Source organism: Drosophila biarmipes, chromosome 3L (genome assembly GCF_025231255.1).
Source record: "Drosophila biarmipes strain raj3 chromosome 3L, RU_DBia_V1.1, whole genome shotgun sequence".
Classification (NCBI taxonomy): Eukaryota; Metazoa; Arthropoda; class Insecta; order Diptera; family Drosophilidae; genus Drosophila; species Drosophila biarmipes.
In genome coordinates, this window is record NC_066613.1 from 25,437,842 (window position 1) to 25,461,214 (window position 23,373).

General features: G+C 43.4%; 5 protein-coding genes across 12 annotated transcripts in view; 3 read left to right on the forward strand and 2 right to left on the reverse strand.

Moving 5' to 3' along the window:
• Positions 1–1,022: 1,022 nt before the first annotated feature.
• LOC108034752 (vitelline membrane protein Vm26Ab) lies at positions 1,023–1,606 on the reverse strand. Its single transcript, XM_017109701.3, has 2 exons — positions 1,543–1,606; positions 1,023–1,477 (listed from the first exon to the last, which is right to left on the reverse strand). The coding sequence occupies exons 1-2, from the start codon at positions 1,549–1,551 to the stop codon at positions 1,097–1,099; spliced, it is 390 nt and encodes a 129-aa protein (XP_016965190.1). The 5' UTR covers positions 1,552–1,606; the 3' UTR covers positions 1,023–1,096.
• Positions 1,607–5,348: 3,742 nt separating this feature from the next.
• LOC108034755 (pupal cuticle protein C1B) lies at positions 5,349–6,239 on the forward strand. Its single transcript, XM_017109704.3, has 2 exons — positions 5,349–5,411; positions 5,743–6,239. Exons 1-2 carry the CDS (start codon positions 5,400–5,402, stop codon positions 6,121–6,123), a joined length of 393 nt encoding a protein of 130 aa, XP_016965193.3. The 5' UTR covers positions 5,349–5,399; the 3' UTR covers positions 6,124–6,239.
• A 6,588-nt stretch (positions 6,240–12,827) lies between these two features.
• Positions 12,828–14,171, forward strand: LOC108034749 (eukaryotic translation initiation factor 4E1). The gene is made up of 6 exons (XM_017109697.3): positions 12,828–13,003; positions 13,059–13,314; positions 13,372–13,446; positions 13,505–13,604; positions 13,671–13,758; positions 13,818–14,171. Exons 1-6 carry the CDS (start codon positions 12,952–12,954, stop codon positions 13,976–13,978), a joined length of 732 nt encoding a protein of 243 aa, XP_016965186.1. The 5' UTR covers positions 12,828–12,951; the 3' UTR covers positions 13,979–14,171.
• Positions 14,172–17,495: 3,324 nt separating this feature from the next.
• Positions 17,496–19,301, reverse strand: LOC108034757 (uncharacterized). Its single transcript, XM_017109706.3, has 3 exons — positions 19,002–19,301; positions 18,246–18,943; positions 17,496–18,107 (listed from the first exon to the last, which is right to left on the reverse strand). The coding sequence occupies exons 1-3, from the start codon at positions 19,177–19,179 to the stop codon at positions 17,814–17,816; spliced, it is 1,170 nt and encodes a 389-aa protein (XP_016965195.1). The 5' UTR covers positions 19,180–19,301; the 3' UTR covers positions 17,496–17,813.
• Positions 19,302–22,232: 2,931 nt separating this feature from the next.
• The window catches only part of LOC108034738 (cell adhesion molecule Dscam2), a 48,302-nt gene continuing 47,161 nt past the window's right edge, over positions 22,233–23,373 (forward strand). For 4 of the 8 annotated variants that reach the window (XM_050886670.1, XM_017109679.3, XM_017109680.3 and 1 more), the window contains exon 1: positions 22,233–22,625. The gene's annotated coding sequence lies outside the window, so the exon portion shown is untranslated. The remainder of the gene's footprint in view (positions 22,626–23,373) is intronic. The other 4 variants (XM_050886668.1, XM_050886669.1, XM_050886671.1 and 1 more) reach the window with 2 other exon arrangements.

Consider the following 23,373-nt stretch of genomic DNA (forward strand, 5'->3'; position numbering starts at 1 on the left):
CTGCGTGGATTTTACTAGCCTTTTCCGCTCAGGTAGCAAACTTTACAACTACTTGGAATTTACCACCTGAGCGAGGGGGGTTTCGGCTGGGATGGACGGACGAGGGGCGATGCCAAAGTTGTGATAAGGAGCAGCAGGATAGCGCCGAGGGGCAGAAGGCTCCACTCGGGCCTTTCAACGCGCAGGACAAAGTCAAGCAGAAAACTTGACTGGAGCCGCTGGCTGCGGACAGGACGAAGGAAAAAAAGAAGCAGGAGGGAACGCGCAGGAAACGCTGAAAGGAAGCATATTTCATATAGAAAAGAAATCCTTTTAAATGGAAAGTTTAATCCTGGCCAAGGCAAAGCGCAGACTTGCCGCCTAGCTGCCGATGGAGGGGGAAAGCGCGGAAAAGCGGGGCAAAGCAAGGAAAAGCGCGGAAAAGGGGACGCCAGATGCCCGGCTTTCGATAAGAACTTAGCTGAGCTGAACCGAGTGGAAAAAGCGGAGTACAAATTGCTCCCCATCACTGCTCAAAGCCAAAGGAGTTCATTTTGCTCGGGAAAATTGCATAGCGGAGGGGGAAAGTTGTGCACTATAAATAATATTAACTATTTTGAGTATAAAGTATTACAAAAAATAAAATGTGCTTAGACTAGAGGGGTACTAACAAGTTTATCTAAGTATAAACAAACTGGAGATGAACCATTTCAGATAATAAAACAGGTGCAATTTAACAAGCAAATTTTTATTAAGATTTTCTTTTGATAGAAGTAAGTTATCAGATAAGAAAAATAAATGCAAAAAAGAATTTAAGAAATTCAGAAAGCAAGCAATTATATATAATCACATACCTAAATTAATTTAGAATATTTAAGTTAAAATATTAAACCGGCTTTAAAATGGATTGAACGTTTTTGCACTTTAGTTTTTTTTCAAGTGAAACTTTTTCTTTTTAGTTCTAATCGATGTTTTAAAGACTATGTGCACATAATAATGAATTTTAAGTGCGAATACCTTTATAAAGAAAAGAAATGCTTGGCTACGTTGGTATGTACAATTCTTTATTAACACAAGTTGGTCAGGATGGGATGTTACAAACTGCCGATGGTCTGCTCTACTTCTTCAGGAGCACGGGAGCAGCGGCGGCGATGGGGGCGGTGTAGGCGGCTGCCACGGGGGCGGCGATGGGAGCGGCATAACGGGCAATGGGGGCGGTGTAGGCGGCGGCCACTGGAGCGGTATAGGCAGCGGTGTAGGCAGCAGGGGCGGCGTAGGCGGCGGCAATGGGAGCGGTATAGGCGGCGGTGTAGGCGGCGGGGAAGGCGGCGCTGTGGGCCACCGTGTTGGCGGTGTAGCTGGAGGCGTAGGGGGCCACGTAGGCGGCACTGCCCACCACAGCGGGAGCGGTATAGGCCAGGGGAGCGGCGGCCAGAGGAGCCACAATACCAGGCTTGGCGGCAGCCACGGCCACAACAGCGAAGAAGCAGACGGCGAACTGTGGGTTCACATGGTCCTTAATAAGTTAATCCTTAGGATACCTCAACTCTTCGCAGTACTTACGAATTTCATGTTGATTGGTGGTTGGTTTTTTGGGTTGGTTGTAGTGACTACTTGAAGCTGCGAGCTTGATTTGATGTCAATTCGATCGGACGGGCCAGCTTTTATAGTGACCACGGGCAGCATAGCCACCTGTACGAAGGCCGCGCTTACCCATGCAGCTGCCATCGCTGACATCGCAGCTCAAAGCCTTTGACTCCGTTCCAGTTTAGTGGGCCAAGCCAATCCGATCCCATCCATTGTGCCGCACACGCACTCTCGGCACGTGCGGGGCCTAATTCGATTTGACTTTGTAAACGGGGCCTGAGCAATTGAAATGCGCACCCCACAAGGCGGAACAAAGGTCGTAAACCAATTATGATCGCAGAATCCCACTTGAGGGGTGATATTCAAGTGGCGAAGGATGTTGATGGATACCTCAATTATTCAGGAACTACAAACTTGGGCAAGAGGAAACCTTTATGATGATAAAATGATGGAGATTTATATTTGCTAGAGCCACCTTGGTTCATAATAAAATTTTCATAAATTCTTTTCTATATAGGTCTATATATATGTTAAATAATACTTGACTTTTTAAGTGAGTAACTAAAGATATTAATTATATATTTAAAATATATTTTATATCACGAAATGGGCAGGGAATAGGATTTTTTTTTAGCTAAACGGGTTATTACTTTAAACTTTCAATTGCAAACAGTTATTTGTTGTTTTTAATCTACAACAGAATCCAAGCTAAGTTATAAATTGCAACAATTGACTGAAATTTGGCTTAAAAAGTTCGACCGAAGTTAGATGTATTAATTTCCATCCACCAAACACTCAAATGGGTTCCTGGCTGAATTTCGCAAAGTTTGAGCCACCCCTGCGTGGCAACCTTTTCGGAGGCTTCCCACACCCTTCTCCCCTTTCCCCAGGAAAACGGCTTTGTTCTCATGAATAATTTGTGGAAACCACTTAAAGGCGGCCGCCCCTTCTCCATTGCTGCGCTCAAATGTCGCTGGAATTTTCCGGACGAATTCAAACCAGAAATTTTTTAATAGACTTCATCTTGATGCGGGCTTTGGAATACGGAAGCGGCTTGAGTTAGGCCTCTTTTGAGGTGGGGGTGTCATGTGTGCCGCTCGCTTTTTACGGCACTTAAACGACGCATTAACGCGCACGCACAGCTGCTGCCACGCCCCCTGCTGCCGCCGCCCGCGCCGCCGCCCATGTCCTGATCCTGATGCAGACATAACCCCGGCCAAGTCAGAGGCAGTTGCGCCTTTATTACGGCAATAAACTCAACTTGGGACTGGGCAAAGAGCAAAAAAGGAAAAGTGCCGCGAATATTTCACGCAACTTGTTCAAAGTTCCTTGGTGATGCCCTGCATCAAGGAATTTTCCCAGGGTAGCTCGGTAATTAGAAGTCCTTGGTCCTTGGTTCAGTGTTTATAGAAACATCTGTGAATTTCTTAATAGTTTTGAATTTAGCTGCGATTTTATTTAAATTGTAAAAACACATCTATTAAATGTATCTTTTTTTAATAGAACGCGTTTTGGTAGCATAGTATCAGCTTAAAGCCACAATCTGCATCTTGTTTTATAAATAAATTTAAAAATACACTTAATGCATCCAAACCACACACAGCACATTTAAAAGTCGGCTATAGATTCTGAATCTCTTCTTTTGGCTCCGAAGTCCTCGTCGCAAGCTTTGTCCCTGTCAAACGGAGCGAATTTTCGTGCTCGGCTTTTTGTGGAAATTTCTTGCTTTTTAATTACTTGCCGGCACTCGTGGATACATATACATCATCCCCGGCTCCCGGGGGACTGCTCTTTGATATGCTTGGTCCCCATTCGGGCCACTCGAAAGTTGCGGGCGCTGCACTCGAAATGGCTAAAAAAGAGAGAGATCGAGGGGCGGCGGAGGAGGGGAAGTGCCATCAAAGCTTTTAGGCGGATTAACCAATATAATAATTTCAGTAACAAGTCCTCGCCGCAAACTTGACAATGAAAGCAGCCTGTTGGCCAGGAGGCAAGTCAAGTGTCAAAACAAATATGTTTCCCGCCTGCGGTTGCCGCAGCAGTTTTCAATTCGAGGCCTCCGCCCCGCCTGCATGACTGTGCATTTAGTAGACACCACCCGCCCTGGTCCACTTCCCCATCCGCATCCGCCTCCACAAAGGGATCCGCAACCCGGCGCACTGGCAATAGGCTGGCTCGTATGCTCAGGCACATGGCAAACACTTGAGCCCCACAAAAGGAGCGAAGGAAGCGGCGGGATGCGCGCCAAATCCTTCGCTGCAACATCCTCGACGGCAGTGGAGGCAGAGCAAACCAGGAGGAACAGAACTGGCAACAATTTGCTGTACTACGAAAAATTATTATCATCTCCTTTGGGTGAAATACAAAATATAAAAATATTTCTATATCATTTAAGCATATTAATAAATATATGTGCATATAAAGGGTGTCGAATAAATCTGTTCTTTATTTTTGTCTAAAATACTCAATTTTTTGTCGATTTTTCAATCGTATTTCAGCCAAACCATGGCGTAGAGCTCAAAGAATTACTGTTTTGAAAAGCTAGAATCATATGCTAACAATCCCTATTACTTTAAGAACTATTTATTTTTTGACAAATTTTCCTATTTTTTGCAAGGGGGTGCATCATCTTTTTTGCGAAAAAAGGCAAAAATTTAATTTCCACATTTAAATGCCAATTGAAAGGAATTTAATTTACGAACTCAACGAGGTATGACATTCCTCGTTCCGACCATATCTTGCATTTTGACAGCCTAAAAACTGCCTTTTTAGAGCTGAAAAATTATTGTTCAATTTCTGAGCATGTATTTAAATTTATAAACAAATTCTTCATTTAATTTGATGAAGGCAAGTTAAAAACACGTATACCTAGATATTTATGAAACCGATCTGAAAACAAGATAATTTGTAAATTGGCTGCGGATTTTCCCCAGTGTACCCTTCCCACACCGCCCAGGAAGAGCCTCCCCTTCGAGCGAAGCATCTTTCAATCCCGTTTCCCGCCATTCCACCGCCTCTTCCACCAATCCATTGCATTGCTGAATTCGCGTAATTGGCATTTTTAAGCAAAATTCACGCTTCAACACTTTTTCAAGTGTGAGACTGCCACTGCAGGAGCATCGGGATATATGTTCCTGAAAAGCCCTGGAGAGGAGTGCGAGTATGTGGCGCTGGGTGGTTCTGTGGCGGGCATTCTTGCAAAGTGCGCTCTGCCACACACACGACCGCCTGCACTCGATATTTCTAATTAGTGGGTTTTAAGCTCTTTGGCCGCAATTTGCGACATTTATTAATTAATTTCTGCCTGCGGCTATTGTGGATTATTAGACACTGATTAGCCGGATTTGTACTGTGGTCTATTAAAGCAGTCGCGTGGTAATGGGCCGGAATAAACTGATAATTTCCTGACGACGCGCTGGAATAACATGCATAAATCACACGATTTTAGCTACCTTTTCGGTGTTGGTTTAACCCGCTGGACCTATAAAATTGTAAAAGCATTGCAGTCGTCAAGGTCAGGGACAAATGGCCGGGGGATTCGAAGTAACGGACGCTCAGGCACGCACCAAAAATAAGACATGGCCAGGTCTAGACCACGAAAACTAAAAAATATTCGTGCAAAGCAATACGGTGGCCAAGAATTGCGCATGCGCAACGTCAATCGAAAGTCGTTGACTTGGCAGCCATCGATGGCTGATCTGAAAGCGTGATCTGCATGGCCAAGTAGCTCGGAAAGTGTAAGTGGCTATAAAAGAGCCGTGCAGCGCTGTGTTGGACATCACAAACCCATTGGCCATCCACCAAGTGACAATCCAAAAACAAATCAAATCAACATGTTCAAATTCGTAAGTACAAAGGAACTAGCTAGAGCAAGGGTTTATCTTTCAAAAAAGAGTTCTAAAAATTGGAGTGCTTTAGGGTTAAACTTCAAAGTATAAGAAAATTCACTACGTTCAGTACATTTTTTTTATGAAACGAAAAAGCAGAAGTGTTTAAAATATAGCTCAAATAAGAAGTTCTTTAAAAAATCTGAAAAACTATACTTTCAAATAAATCTCAATAATATTATAATAAAGCCTTGAAAGTACTTCCTAAGAATTAGAGATACAAATGATATAATTTATTTTTAAAATTCTTTTATAAATGTTCTAATTTATAACATTTTTCACCTCATAGGCTGCTATCTTCTTCGCTGTTGTGGCTGTGGCTGCCGCCAAGCCTGGTATTGTGGCTCCTCTGGCCGCCGCTCCCCTGGCCTATACCGCTCCCGCTGTGGTGGGCAGTGCCGCCTACGTGGCCCCCTACGCCTCCAGCTACACCGCCAACACGGTGGCCCACAGCGCGGCCTTCCCCGCCGCCTACACCGCCGCCTATACCGCTCCCATTGCTGCCGCCCCCATCGCTGCTCCCCTGGCCGCCGCCGCGTACACCGCTCCCTACACCCGCTTTGCCGCCCCCTACGCCGCCGCCTACACCTCTCCCCTGGCCTACAGCGCCCCCTACGTGGCCCGCCCCTACGTGGCCGCCGCCGCCGCCCCTCTGCTGCTGAAGAAGTAAATCAACGGATTGAGAACCCAGCGGAAATAGTGCCCCGTGAGCTTGGCTCATGGCCTGGCATTTACTTTCCCTACCGCCCCAACTTGTGATGCATTAAACCTCTAAGAATCTACAAATGGCACTGGCTTTTATTTGGGGGACACCTGGAATATAGGGTACTTTCTTAAGATATTAAATTTCCTGAAAAGTAAAAATAAAGGGAAACCTTTTCTGAAACAAAGTATAGTTGATCATATCATATCCCAGCAAATCTCAAACTTTTTTGTTAGAATTTTTAGAATAATTTAAAAATACTTTAAATTTTTGTTATACCTCTGAAATTCGCTGAGTTATTCAAATGAACTGACTTCAAAATCTGCATAGACCCCTCTGACATTCCAGAATGGCTTTTATAGATTAGCATGCGCAGCGCTGACAGCCGCATATTTAAAATGCTCCATTAGCGAGCGGTTTTTTGCGGCCATTTGAGCTAAGCGTTCAATTATTGCTATATGTCGAGGCTGCGGATGGGGCCTGCATACCGATGAGATGGCTGAACACCGCTTTCATCAGTGATGAAATGGTTGGGCCCGAGCCGCAAGCTTCAGTGGGTTCGGATACATCCTTAAGCCAGGAAACCAAAATTACCGCAGCAACCGCAAGCCCCCGAAATATGGGCTAGCACATCACCATCCCCACAACCCCCAAGCCAAGCCCCACCTCAAGGCAAACAAACATCAGAGATGACAAGCCGGCTCGAAGCAGTAAATTAAAATTGACACCTGATGCTGACACAATTTGAGGGGCCCGTCGAAGGCCGACTTGGGTCTACGTTTACTCCACTCCCGGCGCTAATGAGGCCCGAAACCAAAGTGCGTCAACAGTTCGGTTCGGTTGAGGGGCTCGGCTCCTGATGGTGATGATGGTTTTGATGACATTCGAATAAGGCGCTCCGTTTGCCAGTGCCTCCCCCTCAGCCAACCGAAGTTCTCGCAAAACCCATTGCTTTCGAGTGCTTAATCATTATTAAATGGCATATGAAGTGCTCGGCTGAACACTTTAGTGAAGAGATTTCGTTGCGAGCGAAGTCAATCCGCAAGAACATTTAGTTAACGAATTCGGGTCAGGGGCTCGACTGGGATTTCTGGTCTTGATGTGAAAGGCGACTGTGGAAGAGTATTCTCGAGTAATTGTTTTCTTTGAAGTGCGCTTTCCTGTAACACAGATAATATTTAATATTCTTAATATTAAGATTCTCTGTTGATATTAGAAAGTTGGGCTTACGAGGTTTTTGGTATCATATAGACCGTGACCAATGTTTGGATGTAAAAGTTTTTCGGTTATTGGTTTTCGATGGGTCCCCTTACCCCCAAAAAAACTTTTAATAAAAAAATCTGAGTCAGCTGCTGGGCGAAAAAGGAGGCTCTTTTGTTTGACTTTATTGTTGACTTGGTTAAATGCAGCTAAATGGCCGTAAATGACCAGCAACAAAAAGCAACAGGCTCCCAAACTTCTTGGCCAGGATGTTGCGCTTGTGTGTTTGGGAAAACGGGGCAAACATACTACAGAAGGGTTAAAAGTTTAAGCAGTGCGTGATTCCTGGGCTCCGGGATTCCGGACTCCCCCGTGCGAAAACTTTGTGCATATGTTTGGAAGCTGTCCGCCGGCAGATTACCGCAAATTTTGCGCTCGAATAATCGCCGGGGAAGGGTTGCGTGCGATGGGGATGGGCATGGAGCCAGGATGGGGCGGGTGTAGCCAGCATCCACTTTCATTACAAAATCTGACAGCCCGTAAGAAACTTCTTGTGGCTGCCTTTGTCGGAAAACGCATCGAAATGTAAGCAAGGTGCACGGAAAGAAAAGAGTACCTAAAACTAGGCATATCTTACCGACTTGGTTAAATTCTATTTAATTCTTCTTGGTATTTACATGTCTTTGAAAGATTCTTATCGTTAAATCGTACGGTGTTATATAAACCTTTCGGAACGAAGCTGAAAAACTATCTAGGAAATATTTCTTCTAAGTATAGTTCTGTACTTTACTGATCTGTACTTTATGGAACAGCTTTATCTCTAGGATTAACCTATTCTTTTCGACTAGATGGGATTTTTATTTATCAAAAGAGAACCAACTATGAATTTTTTATAGAAATTGTTTACAGTTTAGAGGTAAAGGGGAGAGGGGGACTGAAGATGAGCAGTAACAACAAAGCGGAAATACCTCATTACAACAAAAAGTCGTTGGGATCTTATTCTGCTGCCTTTTCTTCCTCTTCGGCTTCCTCCGCCGTTGCGTTGGAATTATGCGGCATTGTCTAAAAATGAGTTTTCGTTGCTTGTTGCTATTTTTACGTTTCATCGAACAAAAGCAAAGTACCTTGCCGTAATAACAAAAACAGGACGAGCAGCAGTAAGGACACGGACGGGAACAAAGAGCTGAAAGCTGGCAAACATGAAGCATTAAGCGAGCTCCGGCTGCAAAGGATCTCGAAGAGGAAGGGGGACGGGAAGAAGGGAAGACAAGCCACAAAACACTCAGCGAAGGTAGCGGCCCAACGAACCATCACTGCGTCACTGCATCCTGAGTCCGCCTTTCTTCCTCCCCTTCTGCCCAGGTCATCAGTGCATCCCCTCCCAGGGCCCATGCTTAAAGAACCCCCATATCACATAGCAGTACGTAGTTGCAGGAGCGCTATACGCACGCATTCGCGACGCGTGGTGCTCAGCGGCTGCCAGGCGACAAAAGGTGTCGGGGGCGAGGTGGTTCCTCAGGTAAGCACATTGGGAACGATCTTCATTTTCAATTATAGTAAAATATATATTTTACCTGCACTGCAATAAGTGGTCTAGTATTATTTCCCTTTTTATAATAATACAAAAACGCTAAGCAATAATAACGCTTAATAAAAATAAAATAATAAAAACTGCGCTGCAGGACCCTCTTTACTGTACGTGTGTCGGCGAAGTGCCGGCAGAAAAAAAGGCAAAAGCCCAGGTATAGGACCTTGAAAACCACCGTCAAAAATGTAAGAGAAGCAAAGGTTTTTTTACCAAGCTTACCGACTATTCCAAGATATACTTCCCCTTCATTTAATTTCTGCCGCCTGCTGAAAGTTTTTTGCGCTCGCCAAGGAAATGCAGCCGCCTTTGTAGTTATGTGCATGATGAAGAAGCGAGCTTTTTTACCCTCCTACCATTCTCAACCCTCCGAATGGTATGCCAACCCCCTCAGAAATGCGGGCTGCTGGCAGTCGTCGCATTAAGTGAAGCACGCGGCATGTTGGATCAAAATGAAGTGCTGACAACGCAATGCTGGCAATGTCCTGGAGGAGGAGGACGAGGACGAGGACCAGGACATCTGCAGGCGGGGTGAGGTGCGCCAGGTAAGCGTCTTAGCCCAGACCGCAGCCCTAAACAAAGGCAAGCGATGGCAATGAGGTGGCAATGTGGCAGGTCCTGCAGCACCGCTCGATGGCTGCCACTTCAATGGCTCTGCGTCTCCACATCCCTAAACCCTTACACCACTCTCCCTTTTTTCCGTATTCCATCCCGCACCTAAAATCCCCATCTGGCACCTACTCTTCAGCTCCAACGGGTTGTTTAATTTACGCGCTGCTATTATTTTAATCTTTTGCGCTACACACAGCGTGAAATGACTTTCACCTGGCCCCGAGCTCCGGCTTCAAAGATATGGAAGCTATGGCTCCAGCCGCGGCCCAAGTTGGGGTGGCCAGCGCCCAGAGGCGTCTTGGTCCAAAGTATTTAGCACCGCAAACAGGCATATACACACACAGCCATGGTTAAAGTAATAGCAGCAGAAAGTAGTCCTTTTTTTACTTATCTATATGCTGCGTAAAGAAAAAACTGTAAACTTTTATTATATTGTAATTTATAAGTTACGTATCATCATAATATTCGATTCTCTAGTTATTGATTACTCAAAAATGTGGTTTGCTCTAATCTAAAATTATAGAAAACCTTTATGACACCGACATAACATTTTCCCTTCTTTTAAAACTGGAGTATTTTTAGTGTATATAAAACATATAACAAATATTAAAAACTTTTTCTTATGTTATGGTTATAAAATTTAATTTTTTGGTAACTATCTTAGAAACGATTTAAGATAATGGGAAATTTAACAATCATTTACCGCAATTACTAAAAGCTTTTCCTCTACTGTACTCATACCTTAGCCTCTTGCACCTGTAACTTTCTTGTCCAGGTGAGAGGAGGCGTTCGGGCCAAAAGACAACTGGGGGCGTGGCAGATGGGCCAGACGGACTGGGGGCTGCCGGAAGCTGCTGTCAGCCGGGTTGGCCTCAAGGTGCTGCAGGATGTGTTGTCGCCACCCATCCTCGGCACTTGCCATGGCTTTTTATTGTTTTATGTGGCTGTCTCTGGCCGGAGTGGCGGAGTCCCTGCTCCTCTTGCCACTTCAAGGTGCAAAATGTACGACGTGCGCCGTTCCGTACATCATCGCATGCTTTGTGCTCTCAGCACTGAAATCTTTTACAATCAACATGGAGCAGGAGCAAAGCAATTTTGTAGCCAAAAAAAGGAAGGCAGGACGAATAAAGAACAGACAGTCGAACGGAAGCGAAAGCAGAAATGACGGGCTGAGAAGCGGGCTGAAACCGGAGCGGGCATAATGCCTCAAATCATTTTCATTTCTTGCATGCGCTTGTCTGCGCAGAACTGCCTCAAGATGAGGTCCTGGCTGCTTGGCTCCTCAGCTCCTCGGCTCCTCGAATCCTTGTAGAATGCTCCATTTACGCGCTTTCCCCTCCAACTTCCCCGGCAGTTTGTGGGCGTTTTTACGGCCCTGGCACTCAGAGCGCTTAAGCTGGTAGTGAGCTATCCCCTCCGTCTCTGGGCTCTCCCTCAACATTACAATATTTTAAAAGATTTACTGACCATGTATTTTCAGCACAGCTAGCAAAGTGCAGAAAGCTGTAAAATATTGCGTATACGCCAAAGTGCCACCTGAGAAGCGCAGCACAAAGTCAAATCCAACAAAGCATAGCTAAGCGTTTGCCGGGACTTAAATGGGTAGGGAGTACCCGAAAGAGTTGAAATTAAAGTTTTTCTTTTCTGGAATTTATGGAAAGCAACTCCAAAAGCAAACTTTTTAGGATAGAGACCCTTAGAACATTCGTGTTTAATACCTAGGTTCTTTCGTGAAATCTAGAAAATGTATTAAGCTTAATATACTTAATGGGAAATTGTATTAAAATGTCAAATTATACTTAAACTAATTATTTAATTTTTCCAATCTTAAATAGGTAGAACATAGTTGTTTTGTTTTATGAAGGATTAAAGTAAAAGGCTATGAACTGAACTTAATTTACATAAATATATTCAAGTTCACGAGAAGTTATTAAGGGTTATAAGCCAAGTGGGCAGGAACGCAAGAAAATCCCCTGTAGAATTTCACAATTACTTTTACCTTCCGAGTCTTAATTTGTTCTACCAATTAAGGACACATTTTTTTTTAGCTTTTCTTACGATTTCCCGGTTGCAGCAGCAGACAAAGCTGCTTCAGAGCCAAAATAAATAGAATTTCTAAATAAATTGGGACTGGCAACTTATTTGGCGGCGAAAACTAAGACCGAGGAGCAGTGCCAACACTTTTGTTCCCAACTTGGCCGGCATAACTCACCCGAGAAGCAGGATACGTAGACGGAGATGGCGAGGAGGTGCATCTTTCTTTGGAGTCGCAGTCGGAGTTGGAGCCACCGCACCACCAGCCGCGCAACAAATGGTGCACATTACAAGGGCCCAAAGCTACTTTGCCAACGCCAAAGGAGCTGCCGCGTAGCGACTCACATATTTTATTATCTGCACCGCCGGCAGGGGCGTGGAAATGGCGGGGGGTGGAGTCCTGTGGAAACCAGGACCTTGTGTGCAACAAGGCGCACAACTTAAGCGGCGAAGACAAATTTTTATTGCCACAAGCCCAAGTCGATTTCGATTATTGACTGCAGGCCAAACTGTTGCACAAGGAGCAGCCCCAAGGAGCAGACAAGAAGGGGGACTCTCCATCGCCATCTCCATGCCCAATCGGATCCTTTCCGGCTGCCAACTGTGTCTGTGGCTGCTGTCGCCGTCGCTCATTTGAGTCACATTTTATTATTTTCGTGCATTTATCGTATGCTCGGTGGCGTTTTATTTTATTAGCGTGACATCTCAATTGATAGACCCTCGGGGGCTGTACTTAACCGACTCAATTTGATTTTGCAACCGAAATGTGCGAACGGGATTGCAATATTTGAGTGTGTTGGAATGGAGTGGTTACAACTTGGATTCAATTTTCCTGGTTTGGATTATCTCATTTAAGGATCCTGACAAGCTGTTCTTTTATCTGAGTTAAATGAGAAAGGTGTTGAGAATTATTACTATATGTTTGGTAGGATTGGTGATCATTCAGTTCTGTACAGTAAGCTTAAAGTAGTTATTAAACTGAGAAAACTTTGTAAAAATTGAATACCTATTTTAGCTCTTCATTATGAAGGAAGAAATTTGCTTAAAAATTCTTAAAATCAATCTGTAACAATTTTATACATACAAAAAAAACACTTTTTTTTCTGCGTTTGTCCAAGAACTTTGTTGTATGCAATTCCCGATTCGGTCACACTACAAAACCTATCGATTGAATTTTGAAAAGCAAGGTGGCAACGCCTTTGCTGTCATGTTGAAATTGTCAAAGTGCTAAGTGATTTTCCTCAAATTTCCATTAACGCTTATACTTTGCACGAGACAATATACTATTCAAGGAGTTTTTTAGTAAAATAAAACGAGAAAACTAACATAAAAAGTTCGCTTATCGAATTGAATAAAAAAAAACTATGGTGTACACCGGCTTTGAAAGCAACGGATTGCAAAATGCTGGGGAAACTGGTGAGTTTTCCGGTCAATTTTCGTGGCTACATTTTTTGAACTTTTCCGGAAACAGAATGGGTGCCTTATGGCGAACCCAACGACTGGGAACAGAGTCTGGCCGTTTATGATGGTGTCGATCTAATGAGCGGCGATGAGCAGGAGATGCCCTCCTTAAACCGGTTGATGAGCCTCATCGACTACGACCTGGCCATGAAGCACCCACTGGAGCGCACTTGGACTCTTTGGCACTGGGAGAACGATCGCACTAAGAGCTGGACCGAAATGCTCAGCGATGTGACCAGTTTCAATACTGTGGAGGACTTCTTCAGGTCAGCCATAAGGTTTCAATTCCTTTAACTAGCTTCTAAATCAATTCCCTGCTCCAGTGTGTACTACTTCGTCAAGCCGCCATCGGATCTGAAGATCTTTAACGACTATATGGTCTTTAAGGAAGGTGTACGGTGAGTTGGGCTCCCCTTAGCTACATATTGAAGCCCTCCAAATGTCTTCCCCTTGCAGTCCCATGTGGGAGGATGATGTTAACAAGGAGGGCGGTCGTTGGATTATGCTCTTAGACAAGGCCTCCAGGGGCTTTATAGATAAGTTGTGGCACGACTTGGTGAGACTCCATAGCATACCAGAAAATTAAGACGAATGTGTTATGTATATAAATATTATCCTTTAGCTTTTGTGCATGATTGGGGAGTGCTTCCAGTTTTCGGAGGAGATATGTGGAGTGGTCATCAACGTCCGCAATAAGGCTAATAAGTTGTGTGGGTATACGATTACTTTCCCCTTATAAGTTATTACCACAAGTATCCTTTGCTCACAGCCCTTTGGACCAAGGATTCGCGGAACTCCAAAGCCATCCTGTCCATTGGCACTCAGATGAAGGAGCTGCTGCAGCTTGGGGACCTGGAGCTCCAGTACCAGGTGCACAAGGACGCCATGGTGCAGCACGGACCCAACGTGCACTCCATATACAAATTGTAGACCCCCTTCCAAAGTGGAGTGCCATCGTAAATGCCCAGTTCTTGGCCGGAAATGAGCATCTACGATCGCCCAAGAAAGGCGCAACGCATATGCCAAAAACATTTGTCAAACTCACATTTTATCCACGCACCCATGCTTTTTGAGATGAACAGCGGTGGTCGCATGAATAAAGCATTGCATAGAGAAATAGAAATTTAAACTGGTTGGCCACGTACCGGGTGGCTATAGTGTTGTCCTCCGGCGAGCGGAGTCGCCTCACGTATTCCCTGGCGGAGTGGGAACCACTACCTCCCCTACGATTATCCTTGGCGTCATAATTTTGGACGACGCGTCCCCATCCCTTAACGGCTGCCATGTCGCGGCAAGTGCTTATGTGAGTGTGCCTCGTCCTTTTCCCGGTTATAGGGCTTTGTTTGTGCTGCTGCTGCGCATAGCAAATTGTGACCAATTTATGGAAATATGCTCGGGGCGCATTCCCTCCAACTGTTCTGAGAGGTGCTCTCTTGGCATTTTTCAGGATCTTGGCTTTTTGATGGGTTACAAATCGGATAGAGCGGAGTATATGTTTTTTAGATAAGCCTTAAATTGCAATTAATAAAATCAATTTTATTGTTTGTAGGCTAGTGTTTATTATTATAATAATAGTAATCCTTTGGGTAGTTAGAGTAGCATTTTTTTGATAATTTCCGAATAATGTTCCAGGAAATTTAAGGTAATATATAGGACAGGATACCATATTGAAGGTTCATTTCGATTACTAAATTGACATATGTAAATAAATTTATTTTTTAAATATTCTGAGGACATCTGTCCTCTCATCACTGTCGCCCATGCGACTCGTATGATTTGATTGCTGTAATTTGTAAGGATTTTGCTTTTATTGTTTTATTGAATTATGAAGTGGCAGCCACCAAATGACTGGAACGTGATACACTGTGCACCGGGTTATATGACAGTGCCAATGGAAGCGTGTCCCCGCCATCCTGTCCACGCTTCGGGCAATGGCACCCTCCCTGCTCTCGGTTCCCCAGGCGAATCCTGCTTTCGATACGAGCAGGATTCCTTGGCGCAAATGAATGCATGCAGTTATTCGGTTCGTAACGTGAATTGATATGCCAACACGTACGCGGATTTCGAGGAGGAGCTGAAGTTGGATCTGGATCTTCGGAGGGCAGGTAACATTCGCCTGGGATGTGGCGAATAGTTTACCTCGAGTTTGGCACTTAAAGCGCAATTTAATAACCGCTATAAAAGGTTTTCCTGGCGCAGAAGAAAAACAAAAGCCAGCTGGGAGTGCTTTTCCTTTGGCAGCGGCAAAAGCAAATAGGGGAAAACTGGATAAACACAAACAGAAAATATCCGGCAAAGCGCAAAGGGCAGCCAACTAATGTTGTAGTTTTTTCCCATATTAAATGAAATGCAAGCTTAATTGAAAAACGCTGACTTTGCTGCACAGGAAACAATTTTAAACGGATATTGTAAGCGGAATATTCAGATTTTTATTTTCTAAAGAAAGTGTTTAGGAAAATATAAATAATTATTGAACCAAGATGATTTGAGTGCTTGAAATAACATACCACTTTCAAGATGGTATATTACTCGAGTTAGTTTCTTAAATACCGAATAATAAAATACAAAATATTTTAAACATTTAAGCTTACCCTTATTTTTATTTTTAAAGTTGTTCTATTAATAGAATATATTTTTTTATTTTAAATATCAGTTTCTAAAAAAAGCTTAGTTTTTTGTTTCTTTCTGTGATCCTTTCCGGTTTCTGCTTTGCTGTTCTCCTGTTGCTGCCTTAAGGACAATGTTGTAGCCTGTTGCAATTTTAATTAAACAGAAAGCGTAAAATGTTTGGCCATTTCCACCGAGTGCCAACGTTCGTCCCCCGTCTGAGGATCCGAATCCGTATCCTGCTTCTTTTGCCAATGCTGGGGTCCCAATTGTCTTCGGCACGTAAATTTTCTTTGCCAACGAGCACGAAATGGTTTGTCCCTTTGCTGGTGTCCAGTGTCCTGGTGTCCAGAGTCCTGGTGTCTCTTTTCGAGCTGCAAAACAAATTAATTGTCTGTTTTTCGCATAAACTTTTGTCGCTCTCCAGTTCCCAGTTCCCTGTTGCGGCTTCCCAGCTGCCGAGCTCCATCCTCTCCAGCTTGAGGTCCTGCCGTTGTCCTCGCCGCGTTGGAACAATTTTCAGCGTTCTGTTTGTTGCGTAAATTGCGGCTGTTCTGCTTGTAATGTTTGTGATGGCCACTCCCCCTACATTGGCCCAAAATTTTCGCCCAGCGCCCCACTTGAATTTCGCTTGGCCGTCGCTTAGCTCATTTGCTGCACATCACTTTTGGCGGGGGGTTCCGTTTTCATTTTTGTCATAATTCAAATGTAATTTCCCAGACACCCACACACACTACACCCCACTCCCCCTGTCACTCATAATTATTTTTTGATTAAAGATACCAACTTCCCCCAAAGACATCGCTTTTCTTTTGTGCACTACTTTGTGGGGGAAAATTGTGGAGCTCAACAAAGAGGAAATGGTGATAAAAGCACTTGAACTTAAATTTCAATTTAATCTAAGTTTGAAAATACATTTTTCTAACAAAATAAAGTGATTGATGCTGGGGGAACTTTCATCAGATTTTTTGTACAACCCTCGCTTTTAATATAATTTTATGATGTCCTAAAAGAAGTATCTTATTTTCCTCTGCCAAGTCGGAAAATGATTTTCTCGTACAGCTGCGGGCTTCATTTTCAGTTTATTTATTGGCAATCAATGCACAAGAACTTTGAGTGCAGAAAGAGAGCTGGGAATGCAATTAAAATAACGAAAAGTGGAAAATGCAATAAACACTGTTCGATTGGCAATCGCAGTGAATTAACCAGATTAACTCAACGATGGATGCAGTAAATCTGTTTGCCACTTGCCCAGGCGTATGACAAATTCGTATCTACGAAATGCAATTAAAGGCATTTGATATGGGGCAGATTAAATCGAAACAATTCTGGAAGGACAACTACGCTATAAATGTGTGTATGTTTTGCTGGCAGTTGTAGGCGATTTGCATTTTAAAATAATGACTACATAAAAAACTAGTTAAAAGTTGACAACAATGAAATGTCAAAAGCGCTGGAAATCTTTATGCTCCTCCGGCCCCGAGACTCGACTCGGGTAAACTTTTTGTGTCTTTCCGTTTAATGCGACTCCACCCCCGAGAAGACCCACCTATTTTCCGAACCCGAACCCGAGCCCCGAAAACCATCCTTTTTTGCCAGCTCTGCGAAAGCCTTTTACCCCTTTTGTTTTGCCCGAACAATAACAGCAAATTTTTCTAAAATTTCATGTCGCCCACCTCCCACCGCCCACCGCCCCTCCTGACTGCCACGCCTCCCGGGCTAAGCCCAGCCCAAGCTATTTGCAATTTAACTTTTTCCCCCTCGTAAACAAGGGGGGTTTTCCAGGGGAGGGTTTTCTAGGGGGGGCAAGTCAAAACAGGGACACGTAGCCCAACTCGGCTTTAGTTTTTAGTTGGCTTTTATTAACTTTTGTCTCTGTCTGTGTTTCCCTGTGTGTATTTTGTATCTGTGTGAGCTCTCCTCCGACATTTCCACTTGTTTTCTGTTTTTTTTTGGCATTAAAGTTGCACAATTACCGAGATTTGACACTAAGACGGTGGCGGGGCAAATAGGGGATTCCCACAAACTGCTCGACCAATTTACAGTAGTGCTCAAATTTCAAAAAATCAACAAGGGAAGCCAGTCCTTGGGGTTGTTTTCCATGTGTGTTGCCCCCTCGTTCTGGTCAATTTAACTTTGCAGGCTTAGGACTTCGACTTCAAGAGGTGCTCCGCTTCCTCTTCAAGGGGGCATCGGTGTTCCTTACCTCGACCAGGGACTGGTAGAAGCAGTCGGGGGGCGGCGAGATGTGGATGTGCCAGAAGAAGGCGTTGACGAACTCGCTGGCGATCGAGTTGCGGAGCACTGCATCCGCCATCATGGCGTAGATGCCTCTGGCGCGCAGCTGCTGCTTCCGGATGGCCATCAGGCGGCTGCTCCGGGTGGCCTCGTCGCCCCGGGTGTTCCTGGCCACAGCCTGGTACATGGTCCCGAAAACCTGGTGGAAAAGGGTCTGCAAGCGAACGTGTATTACCAGGGATGTTAATGAATTAGAAACAAAGTAACCACTAGTACTAAGTAAAATTAACGAACTTATAAAAATACAATAAGTTATGTTTTAATTGCTAAAATAATATATATTTCAACTTACCGTGACTGTCAAGTCGGCGATGCTCATGCGCTGGAAGTCCAGACCCCTCTCCTCGGCGGCCATGACGAAGGCGAACTTGACGGAGGCGGGCAGGGCGAAGCAGTGGCACTGCTGGGCGCTCATCAGGCGGAACAGCATTATCATGCAGTTGAGGGCGATGAGGCAGTCGCCCGGCGACGAGTCCTGCAGCTTGGGCACCAGAATGGCCCACTCCGCCCGATTGGGATCGCCTTCGAGGGTCAGCATTCCATAGGCAATCCAACGATGACCAATAAATGCGCCGAAGTACGGCGGCAGAGGCAACTCGGCGCCATCGAATTCCACGGCCAGGACAAAGTCGAAGCGGATGAAACGCTGCCGGTTGCAGTAGCGCTCCATGGCCACCACTTGGTGGACGAAGGGCACCCGGTTGAAGCTCAGCACCGAGTACTTGAGATCGTACACTCTCTTGGTGCAGGAGGAGGTCACACTCTTAAGTCTGGATATGGCCACCTGGAGCTCACGCTTGAGGAGGAGATTCATGCTCTTCGCATTCAGCGCATTGCCGAAGAAGAATGGGTGGCGATAGTTGGCCCTGGTGAATCGCACACTGCGGCGATCCTTATCGTAGCTGGGCACCACTGCGACCGGCAGGCGGATGGGCAGGAAGATGTCGAAGTTAAGAGGCATGTCCAGGCTCAAGTTATTCACATGTGCGGCTACAATTGATGGGATCATGGCTAGGGATTTGAAAGAGAATCGTATCACCCTACTTACCCGTTTTGTGGAGCTGCCCCAAGTAGTCTTGAAAAACCGCACCATCACTGTGCAACTGCTGCTGAATGGCCAAAGATATCATGCGCGAGTCGTGGATGAAGCGTTGGTGACGCTCCTTGCTCACGGTAAACTCCACAGCCAGATCCTCCATGACACTCATAAAGTTGTATCGCGTCATTATTACGAAAGATTTCGCCTCGTTAGTAATAATTATATTAGGAAAAACAAAGCTTAAGAAAGGCAAATAAAACTTTTTATAATAATCGCTCTTAGGACCTTATTTTTAATTGCAGCTTTTTTTTGACAAGAAAGTCAGAGATACTGCGTTTGACAGTAAAATGGTCATTTTTCTCATTGAATTTCAAGTGTTGGATAACCCAATTTCGTTTGTATAAATATACCTTTTTCTAACTAGGGCTAGTACAAAATAAATTTAAAGATTTCCAAAGAACCAAAATGTAATAATTCAAAGCTGCACTTCCAGGTTCCATAACTTGACATATTGCATCTCGATTTGGGCGTGGGGATAGCCTAATGAATTTGTGGTTAAACTTCTTAATATTCTAAATTTAATTTGTTTTTTTTAAAAGAGGGTCAAAATTTTAGCCCATTCACATGTCAGATTATTCCGTATTTCCAATGGTTTCCAGAATAGGAACCCAAAACTGCACTTCTAGATTCCATAACTTGAGTTAAAATTTCCCGATTTTGATGTGGGATACCTCTATGAGTTTGTGGTTGAACCCTCTATTATTCTACATTCAAATATTTCAATTACAAGAGGGTCAAAATTTTAGCCCATTCACATGTCAGATTAATCCGCATTTCCAATGGCTTCCAGAATGGGAACCCAAAAATGCACTTCCAGATTCCATAACTCGAGTTACTGGATTCCGATTTTGATGTGGGATACCTCTATGAGTTTGTGGATGAATTCTCTATTATTCTACATTCAAATATTTCAATTACAAGAGGGTCAAAATTTTAGCCCATTCACATGTCAGATTAATCCGCATTTCCAATGGCTTCCAGAATGGGAACCCAAAAATGCACTTCCAGATTCCATAACTCGAGTTACTGGATTCCGATTTTGATGTGGGATACCTCTATGAGTTTGTGGATGAATTCTCTATTATTCTACATTCAAATATTTCAATTACAAGAGGGTCAAAATTTTAGCCCATTCACATGTCAGATTAATCCGTATTTCCAATGGCTTCCATAATGGGAACCCAAAACTGCACTTCTAGATTCCATAACTTGAGTTATTGGGACTCGATTTTGATGTGGGATACCTCTATGAGTTTGTGGTTGAATTCTCTATTATTCAATACTTAAATATTTCAATTATAAGAGGGTCAAAATTTTAGCCCATTCACATGTCAGATTAATACGTGCTTCCAATGGCTTCCAGAATGGGAACCCAAAACTGCACTTCTAGATTCAATAACTTGAGTAACTGGGATCCGATTTTGATGTGGGATACCTCTATGAGTTTGTGGATGAATTTTCTATTGTTCTACATTCAAATATTTCAATTACAAGAGGGTCAAAATTTTAGCCCATTCACATGTCAGATTATTCCGTACTTCCAATGGCTTCCAGAATGGGAACCCAAAAATGCACTTCCAGATTCCACAACTCGAGTTACTGGATTCCGATTTTGATGTGGAATACCTCTATGAGTTTGTGGATGAATTCTCTATTATTCTACATTCAAATATTTCAATTACAAGAGGGTCAAAATTTTAGCCCATTCACATGTCAGATTAATCCGTATTTCCAATGGCTTCCATAATGGGAACCCAAAACTGCACTTCTAGATTCCATAACTTGAGTTATTGGGACTCGATTTTGATGTGGGATACCTCTATGAGTTTGTGGTTGAATTCTCTATTATTCAATACTTAAATATTTCAATTATAAGAGGGTCAAAATTTTAGCCCATTCACATGTCAGATTAATACGTGCTTCCAATGGCTTCCAGAATGGGAACCCAAAACTGCACTTCTAGATTCAATAACTTGAGTAACTGGGATCCGATTTTGATGTGGGATACCTCTATGAGTTTGTGGATGAATTTTCTATTGTTCTACATTCAAATATTTCAATTACAAGAGGGTCAAAATTTTAGCCCATTCACATGTCAGATTATTCCGTACTTCCAATGGCTTCCATAATGGGAACCCAAAACTGCACTTCTAGATTCCATAACTTGAGTTATTGGGACTCGATTTTGATGTGGGATACCTCTATGAGTTTGTGGTTGAATTCTCTATTATTCAATACTTAAATATTTCAATTATAAGAGGGTCAAAATTTTAGCCCATTCACATGTCAGATTATTCCGTACTTCCAATGGCTTCCAGAATGGGAACCCAAAAATGCACTTCCAGATTCCACAACTCGAGTTACTGGATTCCGATTTTGATGTGGGATACCTCTATGAGTTTGTGGATGAATTCTCTATTGTTCTACATTCAAATATATCAATTACAAGAGGGTCAAAATTTTAGCCCATTCACATGTCAGATTATTCCGTACTTCCAATGGCTTCCAGAATGGGAACCCAAAACTGCACTTCTAGATTCCATAACTTGAGTTAAAATTTCCCGATTTTGATGTGGGATACCTCTTTGAGTTTGTGGATGAATTCTCTATTGTTCTATGTTCAAATATTTCAATTACAAGAGGGTCAAAATTGTTGTATTTACTAAGTACAGTGCTGCCATACATCTTAAATCTAACTTTGAAAAAAATGGTTTAAAGTGTTCTAAATTTTCCAAAAAGTACCAGTTTCTTTATTGTTATATATAAATTAAAAATATAAATAAATATTTATTTATTAATTGCGTGTAAATAATTTTGTTCAAAGTGTGGAAAATTAATAAATTGGCTATCGTTTTGATTGGTTATAATGATTTAAAAACATATCCTGGCTCTCAGCAAGCACAACCCTCTTTAGACGCAGTGATCAAAGAAATCGAGACTCTCGCTGTGAATGAAAGCCAAATGGAATCCAAATTACTACGCTTTACTACGCTCCTGTTGATGCCGATTCGGATGGGGATTCTGCGCAGTGCTCCAGCATCCACTGGCGGGTGGAGGAACACGGTGATTGGGAGGCGGAGGTGGCGGTGGAGGTGGCCACTATGGCAACCTGCATCTGCACAAAAATCCTGCGGGACAGCGCAATCAGGACTCAGTTGCTGTTCGACGTTGCTCGCGTGCGGTTGTTGTCTGCTCCTCGATTTCCCTGGCAGGCGAGATAGGGCTGGAGCAAGCGAGATAGGGCTAGGTGTGAGCGAGAGACAGAGAGACCTGTTATCAGAGGAAAGACCAGAAAAAAATAGAAAAAACTCCGAAGAGCGCGCCGTCGCAGTTGTTGTCGTCGGCAGTGTCGCAAGTGCAACTCGCAATTCGCATTTCTGCGTTGCAACAGCAACAAGAGAAGCGGCAAACGTGCGTGCCATATATACATGCCCACCACATATATACAGTGCCGGCGGAAAGTGTATTCGTGTTTGTGAGTGCAACGTGTGCCGGCCTTTAAGACAACGAAAAATCCGCCAAGTCTCCGAAACAAGTAAAAATCGCGCCTGATAATCTTGTGTCTAATGAAAGGTGTTGTCGTTAACCCTCCAGATTGTTCCACACACCCAATTTTCCACCTCTTTTCGCCTTGCATGCGCGCAAATTGAAAATAAATTGAATTGCAACAACGTGCTTAAATTGAAAGGCAAAACAAAAAGCAAGACAGCAAGCAACAACAAATGCAATAACCTTGTTTCTAGCTCTATTTTTTCGAGTGGAAAAGTGCTTCCCCTCATGAGAGAAAATTGCATGCAAATTTGCTTAGCTGCTGATGGCTTGACGGGCAGATAAGTGTGTTTTATCAGGGAATTGAATGGGTTTATTTGGGACAGTTTAATTCGGAGAGGAAATTGGGTGCAGCAGTGGTGATTTTTAGTGTTTGCATAGTTTCAGGCAGAAATGTCAGTGGCCTTATAACTCTGGAAGATTGAGTGTTGTTAAACTAATATGGAATTCTTAGCCTTTTCCATTTGTTTTATCGTAATATGTAGGAAAATAAATCTTCATTATTTATGAAATTTTTTTTTAGTTTTGATGATTTTAAAATATTTGTAATGCATACACAATTTAAGTTCAAGATAAGGTAATCATATGTTTGCCATTTCCTTTATTTGTTTTGGGTTAAAACATCATAAAAACCAGGTGAAAAGGAATAAATATTTTGAAATGAAGTGTTGTTATTTAAATCTGTAAAAGGTTATATACACATTTAGTGCTGTTTTCAACTAAAGGTTGCATTACTCCCTTAATGGAAACCCACTTAAGTATGATTTCGTGA